Below are 22,291 nucleotides of genomic sequence, written 5' to 3'. Positions count from 1 at the left end.
AAAGTTACTGAGATTAGAAGACAGATCTTGAATAGCCGAGTCAGTCTTTTGCCCTCTATTCAAGTGTATTGTATCACACTCCTGAAATTTCAGAGCTTCTACTGTCTTGACATTTCATCCAACATTTTCCGTCTCCTTTCCCACACCATGTCCTCTTTGTTTCCCTTACTCCTATGATTTCGTGATGGTTTTCTTCTCTAAATAAAGCCCTCCTCGTTTTACCTGAATGTCACCAAGTGCCGATACAATCAACCTGATTCCAGCTCTTCCTGATGGTGGCACTGCTGTATTAAATGCCCTTCAGAAATGGAGAGGAAACTTTCTGCAGAAATGGTTTCATACGAAATTGTTTTAAAATGGCAGCCAGTCCTTTAATTTCATTTCATGTTTGCTCACACCAGAAAACAGACACATTTGCCAAAACCTATAAAGGGCAATTTAAATGGCAGAGAAGATGCTGGAACTCATTAGCTGTTACTTCTAAAAAAAATTTCCTAGGTCCTGGTTGATGCTGGTATTGTTTGGAGCTTGTGTTAAAGCTTCTGGTTTTGTTTCTGCTCCTTGGGTTTCCTGGAATTCGCCACCTAATCTGTATAAAAACTGAGGTTCCTTCTGGCTCCCAGAATCCATGATTCAGAGGTCTATTTTTTACTTTGTATTAGCATTAGAAATCCAAACACCCTAGTCTAAGACGTTTGTAGTGAGCTGCATATGGTCACTGGTGCAGTCAGCTTTATGGTGACAGAGACCAAAACTCTGCAAGTCATGAAGAGTTGGCACTCTTTGATGGCACATGAGCTTTCTAGGAGAGATTTCCTCGGTAGACCTACTTCTGAGCACTTAAGGGGCTCCACTTTCTTTGCTTTCTGGAAGAGACAGTGTTTTAGTCTGCTAGGCTGCCAGAATGCAGTATACCAGAAATAGGTTGACTTTTACAATGGGGATTTATTAACTTCCAAACGTATAGTTCTCAGGCTGTGAAAATGTCCATATCAAGGCATCATCAGATGATACTTTCTGCCCAAAGATCAACTGCCGGTGACCCTGGGCTCCTCTGTCACATGGCCAGGCACATGGAGGCACCTGCTGGTCCCTCCCTTCTCTTTAGGTTTCATTGCTGTCAGCTCCTGGCATCCACAGCTTTCCCTCCACTTCTGTGACTTTGTCTCTTAGCTCCTGTGACTTTCCCTCTGTCTGACTCTCCATATTCATCCCATTTATAAAGGACTCCAGTAAGAGGATTAAGATCCACCCCGGGTCCCACCCCAACTGAAGTCACCTCATCCAAAGGTCCCATCTACAATAGGTTCTTACGCAGTGGGAATGGATTCACTCTGAGGACATGATTCTACTCTAAAGCCTCAAACTACCCCAGCAGATCAAGCTATTTAGTGTATCTTCTTTAACAACATTCCTGAATTTCCATTCTAACAAAAGAGTATACTCCACTGTGACCATCTTTCTTGCTAAAAACAAAAAAAACAAACAAAACACAAAAACTAAAAAGTACAGGATAAAATACCTTATTTTAAATGTTTAAATGCATTGGCAGTAGGGAAGTTAATACGTAATACTCAGAGGCCAAACCTATGTTAAAGCAAGAGCCCAGAGAAGAAGACTATTGAATCTGGCTTTCTCCTCAAGGGCAGTCAACAAAACTGGTGAATTTGAGGTTGGGTTTTCATAGCCTCACAGGGCAGAGGGAATGATGACAAAGCCTGGGGCTTTCCCAAGGTGTACCCCCTAGCCCCCACCCATGCATTAATATTTTATTTTTAAAACAGTATGTAAATATTATATTTTATGATTTTTTAAATAATATTTCTTTTTAAATGTTTTAATGTTTTTTAATCACCCCTCCTTGTGACTTTTTGCATACTCTCTGTTCTCTGTGTCCATTCACTGTGTGTTCTTCTGTATCTGTATTTATTCATTTTATTTCCCCTCCCCCCTTGAAGCTTGCTTCCTGTCTGCTCTCTGTGTCCATTTCACTGCACACTCTTCTGTGTTTTTTGCTTGTCTCCCATTTTCGTTGTGTCACCTTGCTGAGTCAGCGCTCCACTGTGCTTTCGGGCCAGGTGGTGCACCGTGGCATCTGCAGGCTAGGCAGCGCTCCGTGGCACTTGCAGGCTGGGTAGCTCTCTGCAGTGTGCAGGTGAGCCTACCTTCACAAGGAGGCCCTGGAATGTGAATCCAAGGCCTCCCATACAGTAGAGGGGAGCCCAACTGATTGAGCCACAGCCGCTTCCCTATTTTAATGATTTTGACAGAAAAACTTACCAAATAAGCTGGCATTAGCTCAGAGGAGAGAAAGGCCAAATAGCTGTAACTAGTCTCTCTCTGGCCCATTTTCATCAATGTGTTTCCAACTGAGCCTCTTAAAACAGTTTCTGAAATACCTGCAAGGGAATTTCTGTAGTCAATCAGAATTTCAGAAGCACTTCAACAGGGATTTTTAAAATTCATTGTCACAGATTATTTTGTCATATATTAATGCTATTTAAGCAATTTATTTCTCCAGTTTTTAGCTCTCACCTTAGAAAAATCTTTGATATTCTTGCTTGTGGAGTAAGCATCTGACCATGGTATTAGCTTCTCTCCCAAAATGTACTGTAATATTTAAAAATACTTACAGGAGTTATGCTAGAAAACAAATGTTTAGTACTACGTTGTTCTGAGTATAGCGAGGAGCTGTATAAAACGACAGCTTCCCACTGAACTGAGAGGGATACATCAGACCAAAGAACAACTCAGACAAGTACAGCTTGGCAAGTAAATGAATATTTTTTAGGGGCCTTACATGAGGTCTTTATCCTCAGTGGCAGGAGGAGAGATGACAGTTCCAAGCTTGAAATGAGAGGAGCCTTTTATAATGTCTGTTCATGTGCAGATGGGGAAGGCTTGTGAGGGGCAGCAGGACTTCTAAAGAATGCAGTGTTCTGACAGATAACCTTTACCCAGCTTCTTACTGTTCAGAAGTTATGCATTTACACTAACTATGTGGGAAATCTATTGACATGAATGTAATCAACAGAACAGATATTATTGCAGGTTTCTAGGAGAAGAGGTCAGACATTGAGGTACAAACTTACTGATCGGTCATGAGTTAGGAAACAATCATTCCCAAGGCTTGCTTTTTAACTATGTAAGAATGGAATGTTGTTGCAAGTAGAGGGTGAGAAAACTGGAAGGGTTGGGGAAGAAAATGCAAAACCAAACCTGCCATAGATATGTATAGGAATTAGGACCAGACTTTATTAATTTAAAGGAATAGCATTAAAACTCATAAAACTTTTGATATAATCCTTGAAAGAGTTCTAGATAGAATGACCTTCCTCATAAGAGACAAAATGCACTTATTTCAAAATAAGACCTGAAAATAATATTTTAATTCTAATGGCCCTTTATAACAATAGCCAAGAAACAATTCAGGAAATAAGATCATGCAGAAACAGGGTAGAAGCAGGTATCCTGGGCGTGTCCCCCGCCCCCCTTCCATTGCCTCTGTCTTCTACTCACATAAGCATTGCACTCTAGCTTTCCCCCCCACCCTAGTTCTCCGAAAAAAGAACAAAGTTAAATACCCTAAGGCAAGTTCAGAACAAAATAACACTGTGAAAGCAGAACTCTCAAGCCTGAAATGTTATATTTTGGTGGATTTTTTTCTATTGATATTTAAGATTCTTTGCTGTTAAAGACCTTATTGATTTTAAATGATAAAGTAACTGTATTACAGTGTTACCTAGGAAAATACTGGGGTCTTTAAATGCTGTTCTTGGAGCTGAAATTGGGACTGTGCTTTTGAAACGTTTACTTTCATTGCTTTGACAGCAAGGATCTGCACAAAACTCGAAATGTTATGAGAGTTTGGTGTCTAAACCTTTGATTTAAAATGTTAAGGCAATGACTTGAGAAGGTGAAAAACCGAAATGGAAGGCGGGGGTGTGGTAGAAGCAGAAGGCAGCCTGGGGTGCCGATTTGAATGTTCTTAGAAAAGTGTGCCGCCAGCTTCAGGGATTGGGTTTACAAGGAGCAGAGAATGCTTCTGGGAACCCCAAGATACTAGAGCTCTCAGCCAGGCTTTTGTCACCATAGAGCACTTGCTGGGGGCTAGCAGGCAGGGTGCCTGCTGACCCTCCTGGCCCCCCCTCTGAACAAATGTAGCCGGGTCAGAGCTGGGCAAACCTGCCTAATGTAGGATTTGCTAAAGCAGGAGGTGCACGGGCTGCTGTCGTGACAGGTTGGGTGGGCTCAGGTGCCACAGCTGTGGGTCTCTGGTCCTCTGAAATGAGCTGCAGAAGAGAACGGATGCTCTGAAATCAAGAAACGTATGTTAGAGTATGGATTAGAGTGGACTTGGTGTTCTGCTGGGGAACTATTGTGATTAGTAAGGGAAGAAATTGTAGCATTGATGCGGAGAGGGTGGCCACAGTGGCTGCTGATGGTCAGGAGAGGGAAGAAGAGATATGGTGTGGGGGCATTTTCGGGATTTGGAGTTGTCCTGGGTGGTGCTGCAGGGACAGATGCTGGACGTTGTGTGTCCTGTCGTGGCCCACTGGGTGGACTGGGGGAGAGTGTGGACTACAATGTGGACCACTGTCCATGTGCTGCAGCGGTTCTCCAGAATGTATTCGCTGGGGGCAGTGGATGTGCCACAATGATGGAAGAGGTTGTTGATGGGGGAAGGGTGGTGTGGATGGGGTAGGGGTATATGGGAACCTCATATTTTTTTAATGTAACATTTAAAAGAAAATAAAAAATAAAAATAAAAAAAAGAAACATATGCATTGCCGTGAAGTGTGGCTCAAGGAAGAGATGCGATGGTCAAAAGGCAAAGCCCCCTTTTGTCACCTCCCTCTGACAACCATTTTCAGGGACCCCCATAGTCTCTTACACACACTCCACCTTTGTACGTTGAGTGTTACTCTGCATTTCATAGTGTGACAGTTCATGTATTCTGTATTACCCGAAATGAAGTCACAGAAAGATTTGATTCAGCAAACTATTACCATTTTATTAACCTAGGCGTTGCCTTAGTATAGCTGCAGGAGTGAAGTTATTTTAGGAGGAAAATTGAAACTTTGAGTGTCTATAAGTTGAGGATGTTAATGAGTCCAGTGCCGTGAGATTAGTTTATTAACAGAAAGGGGCACTTTATTGTTAGTTGAGGGACAGCTTATCTTTCTTCAAATACTGAAAAGTCAGTGGGAGAAAAGGACAACATAAGTTTTTATAGGGCTCTGGAGAATTTCTCTGAATGTCAAGGTTTTGGGCTTTATTTTCTAAGTGGGAAATTGAAGTCTGTTGTAGGCACACTCAGTGCCATTTTTCTTGTACGAAGCACAGTAAAGTGACACATGCAGGGCCAGGCGGTCTTATTTTATTCTTCTTCTCCATGTTGTAAATCAGAAGATGTCCTTACAAAAACTGCATTTGTCTCCCCTCGCTGAAGTGGCCCTGTAGTTCCAGAAACTTTGAGGTAGAAAGCTGTAATGCCTTCAGGTATGAACTCCCTTCTCCACCCCAAAAGATGGTGGGTATATCACATCTACTGGCTGGTCCACATCCGCTAGCAATTTTACTTCTTTATTCAAGAAGTAATGACAAGGCAACTACATTCTAATTCGTTTTCTTCTAACTGATTTCATGTAAACCTCCTTAACTGACCAAAGAGATCCATTTTGTCTCTACTCTTTGTCTATGCCAATAGAAAAGCCATTGTTTTTACAAAATGGCAAATGATGCCTTAAGATATGAAAATCAAAGTGGTTTTCTTTTAACCACCCAATGGGAAAGTAAAGAGAACTCCATAGACCACTGACCTGGGAAATGAGGTTTTGCAGCTCTTCTTGACTTTTATAGGTATGTAATATTTGTTAAATGGAGAGACCAAAATAATACAATTTCTAAAATTCTGTTTTAAGATGCAGAAATGTGTAACATTTTAGATACCACTGTAATGTAAATTACTGTTAATATTTCATTTTTAAGTGGCTGTTCTTTGATTAAATGGTATAGGGAGAAAGTATGATGTGGGGGTTCAGGCTTGAATTGAAAATCCAACTCGTAACATGGGACCTGAGTCAGAATAAAGTCTCCACTTCAGAATCTTCTTAAGGAATAAATGAAGTAATGTACAAAAAGTCTCTTGTGCCCAGTCGCTATTATTTGATGAATTTTTTGTTTTCTGTTGTTGTTTTACGTATGGTCAAAAAACATGTATTTAGAGTTCGCCGGCTGGATTCAGTTTAGATGATCCCAATTTTGTTGGCAACATCCAAAGCAATCATAGTCAGGAGCCAGGCGAACACATGCCTACTTCTCTCCCTCAGGCCCCGACGAGGTTTGACCTTGGCCGTGTCAATGTCATGGCGCTTCTTCAGAGCCTGTTTGGTCTGGAGCTGGTTGGCCTTGGCATCCACGATGAACACAAGTGGGTTGTTGTCCTCCATCTTCTTCATGGCTGACTTGGTGGTCAGGGGAACTTGGCGATGGCAAAGAGGTCAAGCTGGTTTCTCCTGGGGGTGCTTTGCTGAGGCTATTTGGGCTGTCTTCTGAGACGTGCTGGAAGGTGGGTGACGTGCAGATCTTTTTTTTTTTTTTTGTAGCTGTGGACGCCTTTCAGTCCTGCCTCTTGGCCTTCAGAGCTTTGGCTTTGGCTTCAGTTTTGAGAAGGGCAGGGGCTTCCTTCTTCACATTCTGCGCCATCTTCGCGAAAAGCTTGGCGAGGATTTCGGCAAGCCCATTCAGACGTTTTTCAGACCCAGCTTAAGGCCAGAACTATAATAGGAGATGAACCATCATCTCCTGTTATGGAGATGGATGGATTGGAAAGAGGAGTTGAGAGAAGTACAGAGATAAATTCAAGGGACGCTGGGACGAGAGGGTCAGGCAAAGCACCTACGTTCTGGTTTTTGCATTTCAAATTGCTGGCATTTGGGCTGATAGGTAGACCCTCTTTACAAGGGAAATAATAAATCTTTGGTGACAGGAAGTTCTGGGTGAAATTCATAGTATTTCTGTCAATATTTTCATTGAAAGATGAGGAACTCTTTTTCCTACTGTAAAATCTTGCTTTTGGCCTGGCAGGAAACCTTACCTGGTTGCTTCTTCTGAAATATAATCTGTAGGATGACCACGAGGCATACTTTACTTTAAGTGTGGCAGAAATAACAGAGGTAGCATGAAGAAGAAGAGGAGGAGGAGGAGAAGAAAAAGAAGAGGAAAAAACCTGCAGTTCGCAGCATAGCACTGTAAACTTTAAAACAAAGACATTATGAGGGGGGCATTTTGTTCCATTGTTTTACTTGTCATCTCTACCGAAACTTTTGAGAAGTAGATTAAGAAGCACAAGGAATTTAACTCAGAGTCCCTTTAGATTTGCTTGAGGCACTGGTAAGACCAAAGGACAAAAATCCACGGAGAAAAGAAACCACTAAAGGCTCACAAATTGAATACTTGCGACAAATGACCAAGGTAACTACGCAAAGCTGTGTGTCGTCACTTTTTAAAACTCCCAATCCCAAAAATCTTTAATCTACCCAACGCATCGTAACTTCAATGTGGGAATAAGCTGTGATGGATGAAAGAAAGCTCTGACTTGTGTTCTTATCGTGTGTTATACTCTCTTTAGGATGAAGGTATTGTGAAGGAAATCGATATCAGTCATCATGTAAAAGAAGGATTCGAAAAGGCAGACCCGTCACAGTTTGAGCTGTTGAAAGTTTTAGGGCAAGGATCCTATGGAAAGGTACGTTCCACTCGAACTAGCTCCGGGTGAGTCTTATTCCACTGTGGACGGTGTGCCTGGCCCCCCTTCTCTCGTGGAAGCCCTTGAATGCAAAGGGAAGTCCAGCCTGCGGCCCCAGGGCCTTTGTTCAGTAACCTCACTGAATGAAAAGTGCACACAGTCCTCACTTGGCCAGCTGCAGAGCAGTGGAATTTGAGTTGTGCCAAGTGAGGAGTGCCTGCACACTTGAAAATACCAAACATGCACACATACACACAGACGCGTGCACACACAGATGCATGCAGGCACACACATACTGACCCACACACACTTATACACACAGACACACATGCATGCATTCACACAGGCTTACACACTGACACACATACATACATGTGTGCACACACATATACACAGGCACACACAGACTTATGCATCCCCACAGAGACACACGCATGCACTCACACGGGCTTACACACTGACACACATACATGCTTGCACATATGCACACTCAGGCACACACAGACTTGCACACACACATAGACACTTGCTCTCACATACACACACTCAGGTGCACATAGGCACACACGTAGAGACACACACTTATACACACAGACACATGTATGCACTCACACAGGTTTACACACTGGCACACATACACGCATGCTTGCATACATGCACACAGACACACAGACACACTTACACACAGACACATGCACACAGACTTACACACTTCTTTCCCTCCTCTAATGGCTTCCCTGGGTTTTTGGTTTATCACCAAGGTGATCCAGGGATATTGAGTTAGAACCAATGTTTCCTTGAAAATGCATAAACAGCTATGTTTCAAAAGGAGAGAAAAATAAGAGGAAAACTGGAGAACAAAGAGAAAGAAAAGGAGGAAAGAAAAGATGTGCTCCTTCTGGACTGACCCATGTCATTGTCACTGGGGAGTCAGGAAGGCTTGGATTTGCATTCCTGGAGCCTCTCTTTACCATCCATGTGAATGGGGTTGTTGTTTTGCCTCTCTAAGCCTCAGTTTCCCCACCTGTAACATAGAGATAAAAATTACTTTATGTAATTATACTGTAGATTTTAAAAGACATGAATCACATCTAGCAGTTGCCAAAGATGTATTTATGTACTAGAATTGTTCATTTTCTTTTTCACCTTCAAATTAGAGCAATAAAAGCTCATTCCTCTCAGAAAATGAGAAATACTTGGCTCTTAATTTAGTGCCACATCCATATACAACAGGATATCTATAAATGCTTTTTAATTACAATACTACGTGACCTTTTCAGTACAGTGCTGATTTCTCTACATCCTTGTTATAATGATAGAAATATATAGATTCTGACAAAGTGACTTCTAGGACATAGGTCCTGAGATACACCATGAAGGCAATGGTTCTTTAAGTGTAAGCAGAGCAGGCTCCTGCCTCTTTAAAGTAACTATTTTTGTATGGCACGCCAAAAATCTCTTCCATTTTTCATGGTACTTTGTGCCAAAATGAAATCTGGCTCCTGTTGATTTAAGCGTAGGATTAGTAGTATGTCAATGTTCTGGATAAACTCTTACAGACCACGTAAATTTGATTGCTCGCAAAATTTATCTTTTGGCATGTGTACACAGTAGAATGTATTTTTCTTTCCTCATTTTCTTTCCCACATGGTATGGTTGTAAGGAACATGTGTTTATACTGATGTGTATACAAACATACTAGATTGAACCCTGTGAAATTACCTACCAGTGTTCAACGATTTTTTTTTTACCTACAAAATGACTATTTAATGAAGTTCATATGGTTCCTATGTATTTATGGAAGAAGGAAAATAAAGATTTCAGCCTCTCACAGTGTAACTAGCCATTACTAAAAAAAAAGGAAATAGAAGGCAAAGCCTTTTTCATGTGGTACTGTAATGTCTTGCCACTTATAGGAAATGGAGGAAAGAAGAGGAGAGAAGGGTAATTCTTTCTCTAAAAACCTTGAACTGAAAGTAGAAACAAGCCAGAGTTCTCTCCCTCTCTTCTTTCAAAGACATTTCGCTCATATTATACCTTGAGAATGAATCCAACCTACACAAACACATCATCAGCTGAATTGCCTGTATATGGGGGGAAGGAGATCTGAAGGTACCTCGGAGATGAGGCCCAGAAAGCATTTGGGTGGTTTTTGAGTGCCTCTTATTTCATTGCGAAGGTCCTTCCCATCTCTAGGTTGAAGCACACTATATGGGAGAGATGGGAAAATACAGTGCAAACACAGACCCACAGCTCTAGGACGTCCATTCAGTAACTCAACAAAAAATGCCCTTGAAGAAGTCCGCCTCGGACACTGAGGCATGAAAAAGGAAGGGCGGAAAGGCTTTTACCGATTTCCTCCTTCAAATTTTGCGTAGCAATTTTACTTAGTTTTTAAATGTTCTTTGGAGAACAACTGATATACTGGTATTTGGCAGAATCCCCTTGGAATGAAAATATTCATGAGACTCCACGCTTTTCCTTCCCAGCCCTGCTCACAACTTCTAATTTTATCTTTACTTATGTCATTATCATGTAAGGAATAAAAAAAAAAAATGAAGTTCACAGGATAATAATGAGCTGGAGAAACAAAAGGAAGAGGTGGTGGCTACTGCTGAGGATGTTTAGCCTCCACTGACTACTTAATTCACCAACCAGCCTCTGCTTGTTGAGAGCCCGCTGCGTGCGGGGCTGTGCCGGGTACTTAGTGGGGGGTTGGTGTGGGAAATAAGGGTCAGGTCTCCTCCATGGGTGAGAAGGACCCATCTGAACTGGACTCTGGAAGAAGGGGCGCTATTTTCGAGAGCATCGCTCAGAAGTTTCCGAGCATGGTTCAGAGTCACCTCTAGGTACTAGAGAGCCCCTCTTTCATTGCCCTTGTCCACAAAGGGCTGTGTTATGAATTCTTTAGGGAAAAAACACCAACAAACAGAACCAATGGCAAGAAGAGGGAAAGTCTTATGTTCTGATGTCCCATATTATTTTCCCCTTATCTCTAACTGGAAATTAGACTTATTCAGGAATAATCTTCCTTTCGCTGCCTATCAGGGAAAAGGACAAAACTGAATGTTTTCACCCAGCAGAAAGCTTCTGTTGAACAAAGCTCCACCTCCTGTCTCCGTGCCAGAGTGCAAAGACCTGGTCTGAGTCTGGTCTCGTGTCCACCATGCAGTTCTACCCTGGACGCAGGGTCCCTCTATGGGGGTCACATTCCCCTGACACTGAGCGGCACTCCCACCCCATTCTTTCCTCCAGCCCTACAGTGACTGCAGATGCTGGAGATGCAGAAAGGGATGAAATGCCTTCTCCGTCATTTTTAGGTCTTTGTCCCACTGCCTACCTTTTCAAAAACATAGTTTTATTAGAGAAGTTATGAACTTACAAAACAATCATGTCCATGTGTGGAATTCCCATACAACTCCCCTTCACCAACACACTACATTGTTATGGACCATTTTCACAGATTATGAGATAATATCATCAGACTATTACCACTAACTATGGTCAGTAGCATACATTGGGCATATTTTTCCATATCCTCCCGTTATTAACACAACACATCTTGGCATTGATGCAAGGATTGTACAGTATTGCTGTTGGCTATAGTTCCCAGGTTACGTTAATTGTACCCTTCCCATGCTTCTCCAGGTTCTTACCACCTCACAATAGTGATGTACATTTGTTCTAGTTCATAGAAGGACCATTCTTTTATTTGCCCAGTACCTATTCTGATTCCAAACACTTCCCAGAAACTGTCTGAATGAATTTTGTCATCCTACCCTCACTGGAGGAGTCCTTTACTAAGTAATGTTCCCCTCGGTCACGCTGCTCCCCTTGTGCAGCCATCGTTAGATGACCTGTTCCTACAACAAAAGCAATGGTAAACGCCAAAGGAATGAATCTCTGATAGTGTAATTTCTCACAGGCAGCATCTGCAGGTCTGGCAGCCTCTGGGTTTTCCACATGCTATGCCACAAAAATGTCTGGCGTGCACTTGTCTCTGCGGTCCCTTCTGCAAAATGTAATGGGCAAAGCAGCTAGTTTGTTAGAGCAATTTTCCGGGAATAATGAATATAATTTCCAGTCATTGGTAATTTGTTCAAGACCATCTTGATGCCAGCCCTATTCAGAGAGCAGTGGTGATTGAGATACAAAGGAAGAAAGAAAGAAAAAAGAAGTCTTATCCCCAAAGAAAAGAAGTGATTTAAAAATTGAATTGAGAGAGCAGTGAAACCTTTTGGAAGATGAGACAAAGTGCGTCCAAGTGTAAAATGAGTAGGGCAGACAATATGTTCCTGAAGATTGTAGAGGAAGGGAAGGTGCGGGAGATGGCTCCTTTGCCCCATCTCCCCACCTCTTCATTACTCTTTGAAGCACACATAAATACCAGGGGTAGGTGTGGAAGTGTTTTTTCTTTAAAATTTCCTGGGGATGGTCTTTAGTTTCTGATACCCACCTTCTGAGAAGACATCAAACCAAAATCAACAACTTCCTTTGCTTTCCTATGATTTAACTGGTGGCATCATAGGAATGCATCTCCTCTAAAATTCTTCCTTTTTAGGGGGCGGGGAGGGAGATTGCTCCCCCATGTCTGCTGAAAGGGCCCAGGCGACTCAAGTGTTGGAGAACGTTACAGTCCAGTTGTGATGTTCCGATTCTGCGACAGCTGAAAACTCTGCTACAAGGAGCAGGAGTGGTTTTGCTGATTGCAGTGCTACATGAAGATTTGGGACGGTTGAGCCTGACATAGCATCTGTCTCATCCTTGCCGTTCTCACATAATGCCTTCGCAATGTAGCACGCTGCACTGCTGAAGCAGCAGTTCTAAAAATGAAACGAGGGAGCACGTAAGAAGCCAACTAGATTAAGTATTAAAGATTCAGTGGCTATTTTTGCTAAAATCAGGCAGAGTTTGGTTGGGAACCTATTTCACTACATCAAAATTTATTCCTAAGTTACATAAGTATGACGGCAGAGGAAAGAGACATGCCAGGTACAATAGCACACAAGCAATGCTCTCTGTTGCTCGTAAAGTGAATCTCTGTATTATATAAAAAAGATATTATATTTATTATATAAAAAAAGATATTATTAAATTCATTATTGAAATGAATTTTTAGTTATTCATCTCATGATGTTGTTCTGGCAGGTGTTGTTTGCCAATAGAGTAGTACCTGCCCTAGAACTTGCAAGAACTTGCCTAAATTAGAAGCTAGGTAAATATTGATAGAGTGGGTTTTTCCCCCATTCTTTTAAAAAATTCAAGCAGAATCCTTTATTAAACAACTAAGTGCAAATATTAGTCATGACTATCAGTCATGTTTAAGTCTGAAATACAACCAAGAAAAAACTTCTACATGTAAAATCCCATGTAAAATTTGACCCCACCTATTTAAAGTCTTAGCCGGTTGCTGCCCCATCCGTACCTGGTTTTCAGCTCAGATTTAACTGGAATGGTTTTTTCCTTCCTCCTCAAGTCCATTCATCACACTCTCCTTTTAATGTAGAGAGGAGGACTGCTGGAGCTAGGAGGTAGAAAAAGAAATGGAAAAGAGACGAGATCGATTCTGGATCTTCCAAATGGCAGACCGTCCACACACAAATCCTTTATCTACTTTGTTTATTTTTTGTTCAACCTTCTCCCATTTTGAAAGAAGGGTTTTATTGTTTTTAGAAGTTTTCTGATTTTATTCTTAAATACTTAATATTTAATCTGGCGAGCTAAAGCGACAGTTCCACTGTAAAGAGGACGCTCTTAGGCTCTCTCTCAGCCGGCCTTGGGGCTGAGCCACTCTCCTCCATGCGGTGACTCTGCGCCCCCGGCCAGCTCATTCCTGAGGCTCTGCCTTCTCCATAAGGCGTCCTCGGTGGCCACCACAGGGAAAGTGCCAGCTGAAGGTTTTGCATCAGCTCCTCAGTGCTTTGGCCTGGAAGGGACACCCCCCCCCCTTCCACTCACCAGTCTCCCCACCCCGCCAGACTGCAGGGTGACTGGAAAACACCATTGTTCGGCCAGCAGCACCGTCTCAGCCAAGAGACAGCTCCCCAGGCACTTCCCACCCCTCTCCAGAGTGGGCTTCCTCTCCCCGAGTATCGGGAAAGCAGATGTCCTGTGCCCCCACCCCCTCAGCAGCTGCTCCTCAGCCCCTGGGCCCCTCCCACCCTCCCCCGGGCTCCCCCTGACCCGGGGCCATTGCCCTTGGCCTGAGCTCCTGGGGCGCGCCTCTGAGGGCAGTGAGGGGAGGATGGGCCCCACCCCCCTTGACTGGCCTTGACTTTCCACCAACACCACTAGCCAGGGCGGTACAGGGACCCCAGGGTCTGCTTGAGGAACTGGAGACATGAAAGGACTTGCAGCAGCAGAGGGGAGCTGAACCTGTGCCCCATGATTCAAACGGGAAAGGACTCTAGAAGTTGAACACTTTCTCTCACTCCAAAAATCCCTTCCTGGGAAGCAGATTTAGCTCAACTGATAGAGCCTCTGCCCGCCACGTGGGAGGTCCAGGGTTCAAACCCCGGGCCTCCTTGACCCGTGGTGAGCTGGCCCATGCGCAGTACTGATGCACGCAAGGAGTGCCCTGCCACGCAGGGGTGTCCCCGCATAGGGGAGCTCCATGCGCAGGGAGTGCACACTGTAAGGAGACCAGCCCAGCGCGAAAGAAAGTGCAGCCTGCCCAGGAATGGCACCGCACACACGGAGAGCTGATTTAGCAAGATGATGCAACAAAAAAAAGAAACACAGATTCCCGGTGCTGCTGACAAGAACACAAGCAGACACAGAAGAACACACAGCGAATGGACACAGAGAGCTGACAACTGGGGGGGAAAGGGGAGATAAATAAATAAAAATTAAATAAATCTAGAAAAAAAAATCCCTTCCTCTGACCACCTCTGGGCATGTCTCTACCTGCCTTTCGAGAATCCAATCCTCTGCATGGAGGGCACGGCCTTAGCCCAGCTGCACCTTCCCAGGACAGAGTCCTACAGTGTGTAGCACACAGTAGGGCTATCTTGAGCAGATTCTCTCTCAAGACCCCGGATTCTCTCCCCAGACGTCTACACCGCAGGCTCATTGCCCACACTGGCAATCACACAACCGTGGCAATACACACACACAGACCCTCCACCCATCTCCCCAAGATTAATATGAATTCTCCGTGACAGCACAGTCCCAACCCTGAAAGAAGAGAGAAAGCCATTCCCAGTCGCCCGTGGTTTCCTACGACCGCCTGACTCCTTGAAGCAGTGCCTAGTGGAGCCAGACGACGCGGTACTCTCCTTCCTCCGCCCTCAGAGGGCAAGGGGGCGTGTGTTTTTCCACTGACACTCACGGTCCCCCGTTTTAGGGAAGGGACTGTGATTAGAGCAGTATCAGCACTTAGGAAGGGAAGGGGGTGGGTGCTGTAGCAGGGTTCAAGCAGCAGCTGAGTGTTTTCAAGGGCATGGGGTGAAAATGGGAAAGCTGAGCGCTTGGCCTCCTGAGTCCAATTCGTAGCGTGGGGACGTTGTGACTTTTGGGTCCCTTTTTTATTTCTCTAGAATAGACTCCAATGAATAAAGGATAAATGTCAGTTTGCCTTTACCAATAGATTCTGCATGGAGAGGTCCTGCCCCCAATTAGTTTCTTTTTTTTTTTTTTTGTCTTTATTTTTTTAATGTTACATTAAAAAGATATGAGGTCCCCATATACCCCCCACGCCCCTCACCCCACTCCTCCCCCCATAACAACAGCCTCTTCCATCATCATGAGACATTCATTGCACTCGGTGCATACATCTCTCGATTAGTTTCTTAATAGCTCTCTTCTTCCCTCTTTCTCCCCCACCATGGTGGAAAGCTGAGAAAACAAAAATTTACAGATCGCCCTTCTCTGTTGCAAGGTGAAATTGATTTGATACTTCCACGTCACAATTCTTGATGCCTTATGTTGTTAACCAACCTGGCAAGCAAATAAGCGTTTGCATGGCGCTAGAATACCCCAAAGTGCCTTTATGACGGTAGATTTTTCTTACCATGACGAGGCTTGAAGAGGGAGGCATTTTGGGCAAGAAGTCATTCAACATCACCCCTCAAAGCATGCAGTGTAGACAACCACCTTTGCTTACACATAAACCAGAACTTGATTTAATTGTGCATTCTAGATCATTTTTGCATTTCTTCAAAAATACTTTCAGGAAAATCAAATACTATTTTTTTGCGTGGAAGGTGTTTCCCCATATAAGATACTCCAGGTGTGGTGTTGGTTTTTTTTAACTAAATCATTAATATTTAAAAAATCATTTTATGCTTTAGACATAGCCTTTTGCAATCATCTTGTTTTTAAAAACATTTTTTCTTCTGGGATCGACCTCAAGAAGCATTTCGGAAGGGGTTGTTAATTGTCTACATGAGCAGATTTAAGAGAGGCTTAGAAATAAACTCTACCTACAAACCTAACCTACCCACAGCTAACATTTGGGTGAAGAAAGTTCAAAATAGGAGGAACTAGTTTATTTTGAAAGAGCCTGCCCTGACCGAAAGTAATTCTTGGGGAGGGCTTCGGAGTGGAAAATTGTAAAGGGATATTTAAAATAAACCAACTGCCTGAATAGTGCTTATTTTTTCCCTACACAGCTAGTGTTCAAATAAAAGGGGCACTTTCCCTTTCGACGTCTTTGATAGGCAGCTCACGGCACTACAAACAAATGACAATTCTTCCTACAAACGCGTGTTGATATCCGTCACTGTCATGATAAATTAGGCAAAGCTTTCCCCCGCAGCCTGGACCTTAGAGAAAGTTTCAGATTTCCCTACGGCGTATTTATTCTATTTGAACTTTCCTAAACTTCCCTGTTTATTCCTTTGTCAAATCAAATAAGGCAAACGCATCCAAGGCCTGCTCCCCAGCCATCTCAGATGTTCTCTTTTCTCTTTATAAGGTGTTCCTGGTGAGGAAGGTCAAGGGGCCTGAAGCTGGGCAGCTCTATGCAATGAAAGTTCTTAAGAAAGCTACCTTAAAAGGTAAGAGTTTCAGAAATGGGCCTGTGGCTCTCGAGACACGAAATTGCAGTTTCTAGTTTTCATGTCGCTCTTGGGAAGAGTCAATCCATTTAGCGTGGCACGATTTCCGAAGCTATCGCGAAAGGAATATATCAGACACGTAGCTCTCCAATTGACAACCCATAGTGCAAACACTTCCCTGAAGATTTAATATATCTCTGCAACAATTTTCAGAGGGAAAAGCCATATTGTATCAATGCGTTTTTTCTACATATGTTCTTCTGTAGAGAACCATTTGGGGGAAAAAAAGAAAAGAGCAACGAGGAAGAGAAACAGGTTGTTACGACTGTATGTGGGCATGACAAATCAGCCTAAATATCATCAGGCGGACCGGATTGCTCAGTTTTAAATAAAATGTGATTCATGATTGTGTAATTTCCCTTTGTTCTTGGTGGCTGGGTTTTAGTAATAGGGCCCAACAGCTGATTTCCCATCCCTTTTGTGCTCCCATCCTCCAGGAAGGTGGAAGCTTTAGCACAGGGCCAAGGTAAGGATGTTCTGAAAATCTTTATTCCACGCTCATTGATTAACCAATCAACACATATGAACGGAGGGCAGACGCACAAAGAAAGTGGCATTCTCTGCCTGCAAGTCACGCGCAATCTTGTTGGGAAAATAAAATACATATTTGAGCCATAGGTAACCAAAAAGATAGGACAAAAAAGGCATAAAATCAAATATATGCAGACTTTCAAGGTCAGAGGTCTACAAGGGAAGAAAAGGGCTCTTCAGAGTGAAACAGTTAAAGAAGGTTTTAGAAGAAGAGTGAGATTCTAGTCTCACAGGATAGGCAACTATTTCTCCAGAAGGGAGGAAGTAGGATAACTTTGCCACCACAGCCAATGGTAAGAAAACACAAAAACAGACCACTGTGCCCAACCTGGGACCTGCCTCGTAATCACCTATGAGTGTTTGGGGAAGAATTGGGGTAAGGGCAAGGGGGGGACCCAGTTAAAAATGCATGGCCCTCTGCTGACCTTCTGGCTCTTGAGCACTTGTGTGTATAGCCTGGAATTGGAGTTTTTTTGGACACAAGTTGTTCCAGTAATTTTTATGTACACAAAAGTTTGAGATCCTCTGGTATATTCTGGTTTATTATAGGCACGTGAGTTTTCAGTTCTGGTTAACAGCAACCTGATTTAGACCACACTCTGTATGGTTTAACTGTAGCTGCAATAATAATATTGCCAGAACGGTTTGTCAAATGATCGTGGCTGAATATGCCAACAGTCCCACAAAAGTATTATTCTAAAGAATTGTACTTTGCTAAAAAGATGAGGTGTTAGAAAACAAAGCGGATTTTGACTTTTTATCCTCACCTTACCATAAGATAATCATTTCGCTTCATAGTACATCTATTGAAATAGAAAATTGCATTAGGCATTTGTTAGTTCAGGATCATCTGAATGCCTGAAAATCAAAAGGCTTCTCTGGCACTTCCTCAAAAAGTGAAAGAGTTACCATATGACCCAGACATTCTACTCCCAGGTATGTACCTAAGAAAAATGAAAACATATGCCTGTGCCAAAACTTACATGCAAATGTTCACAGAAACATTTTTCATAAAGGTCAAGAAGTGGAAACAGTTCAAATGTTGCTGATGAAACAATAGTGTGTGGTCTTTCCATACAATGGAGTATTATTTGGCCATGAAAAGGCATGATGTATTGATACCTGCTATAACATAGATGAACCTAAAAAGAATAATCTGCTGAATAAAAGAAGCAAGTCACAAAATGACATGATTCCATATACATGAAATGTCCAAAATAGGCAAATCCATAGAGACCGAAAGCAGATTAGTTGTGATTTGGGGTGGAAATAATGAGGGACGTCTAAAAAGTGTGGGCTTTCTTTTTGGAGTGGCGGAAATGTTCTAAAATATATTGTAGCATTCTGGATACACTTAAAACCATTGAATTGCACACTTTAAATGGTGGATTGTATGCTGTGTGAATTACTTCTCAACAAAGCCGTTCTTTTAAAAATGAAGGGTTACTAAATAATGTCATTTATTAACCCTCCCTTTTACCCTCAAAGCATTGAGATTTACTATCTCAAAACCAGATGAAGACACCTTCCTGGAGCTTAAGGCAAAAAGAGGGTAGAAACAGGAAGATGTGATAGTTTATCATTATCATCAGATTGTTCTTGATGGAGAACACACACACACTCGACTTTCTACCTGCAGCTCTGTATTCACTTCGCCGGGGTAGGAGTCATGACCTGGAAAAGTTAGTTCCTGCTACTCCTTAAATCCTTTTCCTTTTTCTCCCTTCATTTCTGATCTCGCCCTCTCCTGTTCTTGAAAAAAAAAAAAAGGAGAAAAAAGTAGCAGTAAGATTGGAATTGCCGTGGAGGGAATCTTGCTGTTCTCTCTATGCTGCAGAAGTGAAGTCAAATTAAGGAGCTGGGAAGTTGTTCTCTTTGTCTAACCTGTCGCTAAGCCCTGGATTCCATCCTTGCTAGCCTCGGCTCCTTAGCGAGTGTGCAGAACACCCAGGCTTGGCAATCTCCCCATGGACCCAAAAGTCTTCCTATTTATTTGTTTGTTTTGTTTTGTTGTGTTCAAGGTACTGTGGCCAGGGAATGAAACCCAGACCTTGTATGTGGGAAGCCGGCACTCAACCAGACCCAGGTCGGCTCCCCTGAGTTGGTTTTTTCATTTGCTTGCTTCTTGTTTGTTTTTTTGCTGTTGTTGTTTATAAGGAGGCACTGGGAACCAAACCTGGGACCTCCCATGTGGAAAGCAGGCGCTCAACCTCTTGAGCCACATCCACTCCCACAGTTTGTTTTATACTCCAATCCAGAGTATCTTTGAGGAATTGTTCCTGACATATGTGACATGGGAGAAGGAAGGCATAAAACTGCATACAGAGTGACAGAATATTCTTCCATACAGGACGATCTCTAGCGGTGTAATTAGATGCATTGATACGTATGTACAATTATTAGCTCTGTATAATGCCAGCAGGAAATATGCCAAAATGAAAACTTTGGCTACCCCTGAGTTATAAGAGTATGTGTAACTTTTATTTTCTTCCATATACTCTATTTTTCAAGTCTTCCACAAAAAAATATATTTTACTTTTTGTAATAAAAAGTTATTTTTAAAAAATCCCCAAACCACATGCTTATGTAAAATTGTTTTTATATTGTGAGGATGAACCATATGAACATAGAAGAATAGAAAAAAAATTCCGTTTCCTGTGATCCTTAAAAAATTCCACTTTAAAGCTGTATATTATTTTACATGTTTTACTGTTTTAGCTTTCCATAATGATCCATCACTAAAGAATAGAAGGAAGGTATTTTTAAGGCATCTTAAAAGGAAATGTAAAGGCTTTATGAAATAGTACCTTTCATAAGGTCATCCTTAGGCGCTAGTCATAATAGGGCTGAATTACATGCAGAGAGGGGCCCTGGCTTCTGGTCGGCCACTACCTGAACTTGAACGTGGAAAGGATACTCTCTAAACCTTACATTCCTCGCCTGTGAAATGAGAGGGTGGACTCAAAGGATTATTTCCATTTCCATTTGCTCTAACACCTCTGCTTTCCATTAGCCTGAAGTATTTAAATATGCCGTAGCTCAGTCTCCATCTTCCTAATAACACCATTTTGCAGCTAATTAATAATCCCAAAGAATTTGAAAGAGAGAACAGGAAAACAGCAGCGATGTGCTCCACTCACCGACAACAGAAACCTAAAAACACAGACCAAGCCCCGAGAGAAAACGCAAGGAATTGGAATAGGGAACTGATGACGAAGAGGAAAAATGTAAAGGGGGTGGGGGACTGGTGGGAATAGTTTTAATCTCCAGACCATTTCTCAAAAACCCGGACGAGTGTCATGGGTACAGAAGTGAAAATGGTTGTCCATGGGGCTCCGTACAACTTAGCACCAGGGGTAAGGGCTTCTGACAGCTCAATTTTATCTTTACGCTCGGAGGTGTCAGTTGTCTGTCCCCTTCTGTCTTCGAGGGGGTGATAAATCATTTCTAAAGGAAATGTTGGGAAGCGGACTTGGCCCAGTGGTTAGGGTGTCCGTCTACCACATGGGAGGTCCACGGTTCAAACCCCGGGCCTCCTTGACCCATGTGGAGCTGGCCCATGCACAGTGCTGATGTGCGCAAGGAGTGCCCTGCCACGCAGGGGTGTCCCCCATGTAGGGGAGCCCCATGTGCAAGGAGTGCGCCCCGTAAGGAGAGCTGCCCAGCGCAAAAGAAAGTACAGCCTGCCCAGGAATGGCGCCGCACACACGGAGAGCTGACACAACGAGATGATGCAACAAAAAGAAACACAGATTCCCATGCTGCTGACAACAACAGAAGCAGACAAAGAAGATGCAGCAAATAGACACAGAGAACAGACAACCAGGGCAGGGGGAGGGGAGAGAAATAAATAAATAAATCTTTAAAATAAATAAATAAGTAAAGGAAATGTCGACGCGCAAGCACAGTTAAAAGGTGCCATGCTGGTGGGCCTTGTTCTCGCTCACCTCTCCACCCCTTCTTCCTAGCTCGTTCTCCCCACCTTGCAGAGGAAGCCACTGGTCCTCCTAGTTACTAAGGACCCTTCTAAAATGTTCAAATTCCTTAAATTGGCAGAGTTTCTATATTCACAGCTCAACACCTGAGTTATCAGAGGTAAGAAATCTATATAATGTCTTCAGTATAATAATGCCCAGGGGAAGCGGCTGTGGCTCAATCAGCTGGGCTCCCGTCTACCATATGGGAGGCCCTGGGTTCACGTCCCGGGGCCTCCTTGTGAAAGCAGGCTCACTCACACGCTACGGAGAGCCACCAGCCTGCTAGCGCTGCAGAGAGTCAACTCAGCAAGGTGATGCAACAAAAAAAGGGAGATAAGCAAAAATACAGAACACACAGCGAATGGACACAGAGAGCAGACAGCAAAAGCTGCAAAGGGGGGAGGAATAAATAAATAAAAATAGAATACAAACACAGAAGAACGCACAGCAAATGGACACAGAAAGCAGACAGCAAGCAAAAAAGCTGCAAGGGGGGAGTAATAATAATAATAATAATAAAATAATAATAATAATAATGTCCAAAGGGTGATGGACCTTTTTTTTAGGAGGTACTAGGGATTGAACCCAGGATGTCGTACATGGGAAGCAGGTGCTCAACCACCGAGCTACAACCACTCCCCAATGAGCATTGTTTTTGTTGTTGATTTGTTGATTTGTTGTTTTTAGGAAGTACTAGGGATCAACCTGGGATCTCATACGTGGGAAGGAGGCGCTCAACCATTTGAACTATGTCCACTCCCCTGTACCACTTTTTACTGTAAGGAAATCTGACCTAAAAGAAGACTGCTTAGTAACATATTCCCAAGCTACAAGACCAGAAAATGAAACAAGCCTGATCTCCATTCTCTGGAGAGTGGATTCACAAATGAAGACTGTCACCACAGTTAAATGTCTGCAGGGGGAGCAGATGTGGCTTAAGCAGTTGAATGCCCACATCCCACACAGGAGGTCCC

General features: G+C 43.0%; 1 protein-coding gene across 11 annotated transcripts in view; it reads left to right on the top strand.

The window, feature by feature from the left end:
* Window positions 1-22,291, top strand: part of RPS6KA2 (ribosomal protein S6 kinase A2) — a 507,583-nt gene that overhangs the window by 344,404 nt on the left and 140,888 nt on the right. For all 11 annotated transcript variants that reach the window (XM_071212530.1, XM_058289676.2, XM_071212529.1 and 8 more), the window contains 2 exons: window positions 7,634-7,750; window positions 16,668-16,749. In XM_071212530.1, coding sequence (XP_071068631.1) covers window positions 7,634-7,750; window positions 16,668-16,749 — 199 coding nt within the window. The remainder of the gene's footprint in view (window positions 1-7,633; window positions 7,751-16,667; window positions 16,750-22,291) is intronic.

Source organism: Dasypus novemcinctus, chromosome 28 (genome assembly GCF_030445035.2).
Source record: "Dasypus novemcinctus isolate mDasNov1 chromosome 28, mDasNov1.1.hap2, whole genome shotgun sequence".
Lineage (NCBI taxonomy): Eukaryota > Metazoa > Chordata > Mammalia > Cingulata > Dasypodidae > Dasypus > Dasypus novemcinctus.
The sequence above is the reverse complement of the archived record's forward strand: the minus strand, read 5'-3'. Positions and strand labels throughout refer to the sequence as shown.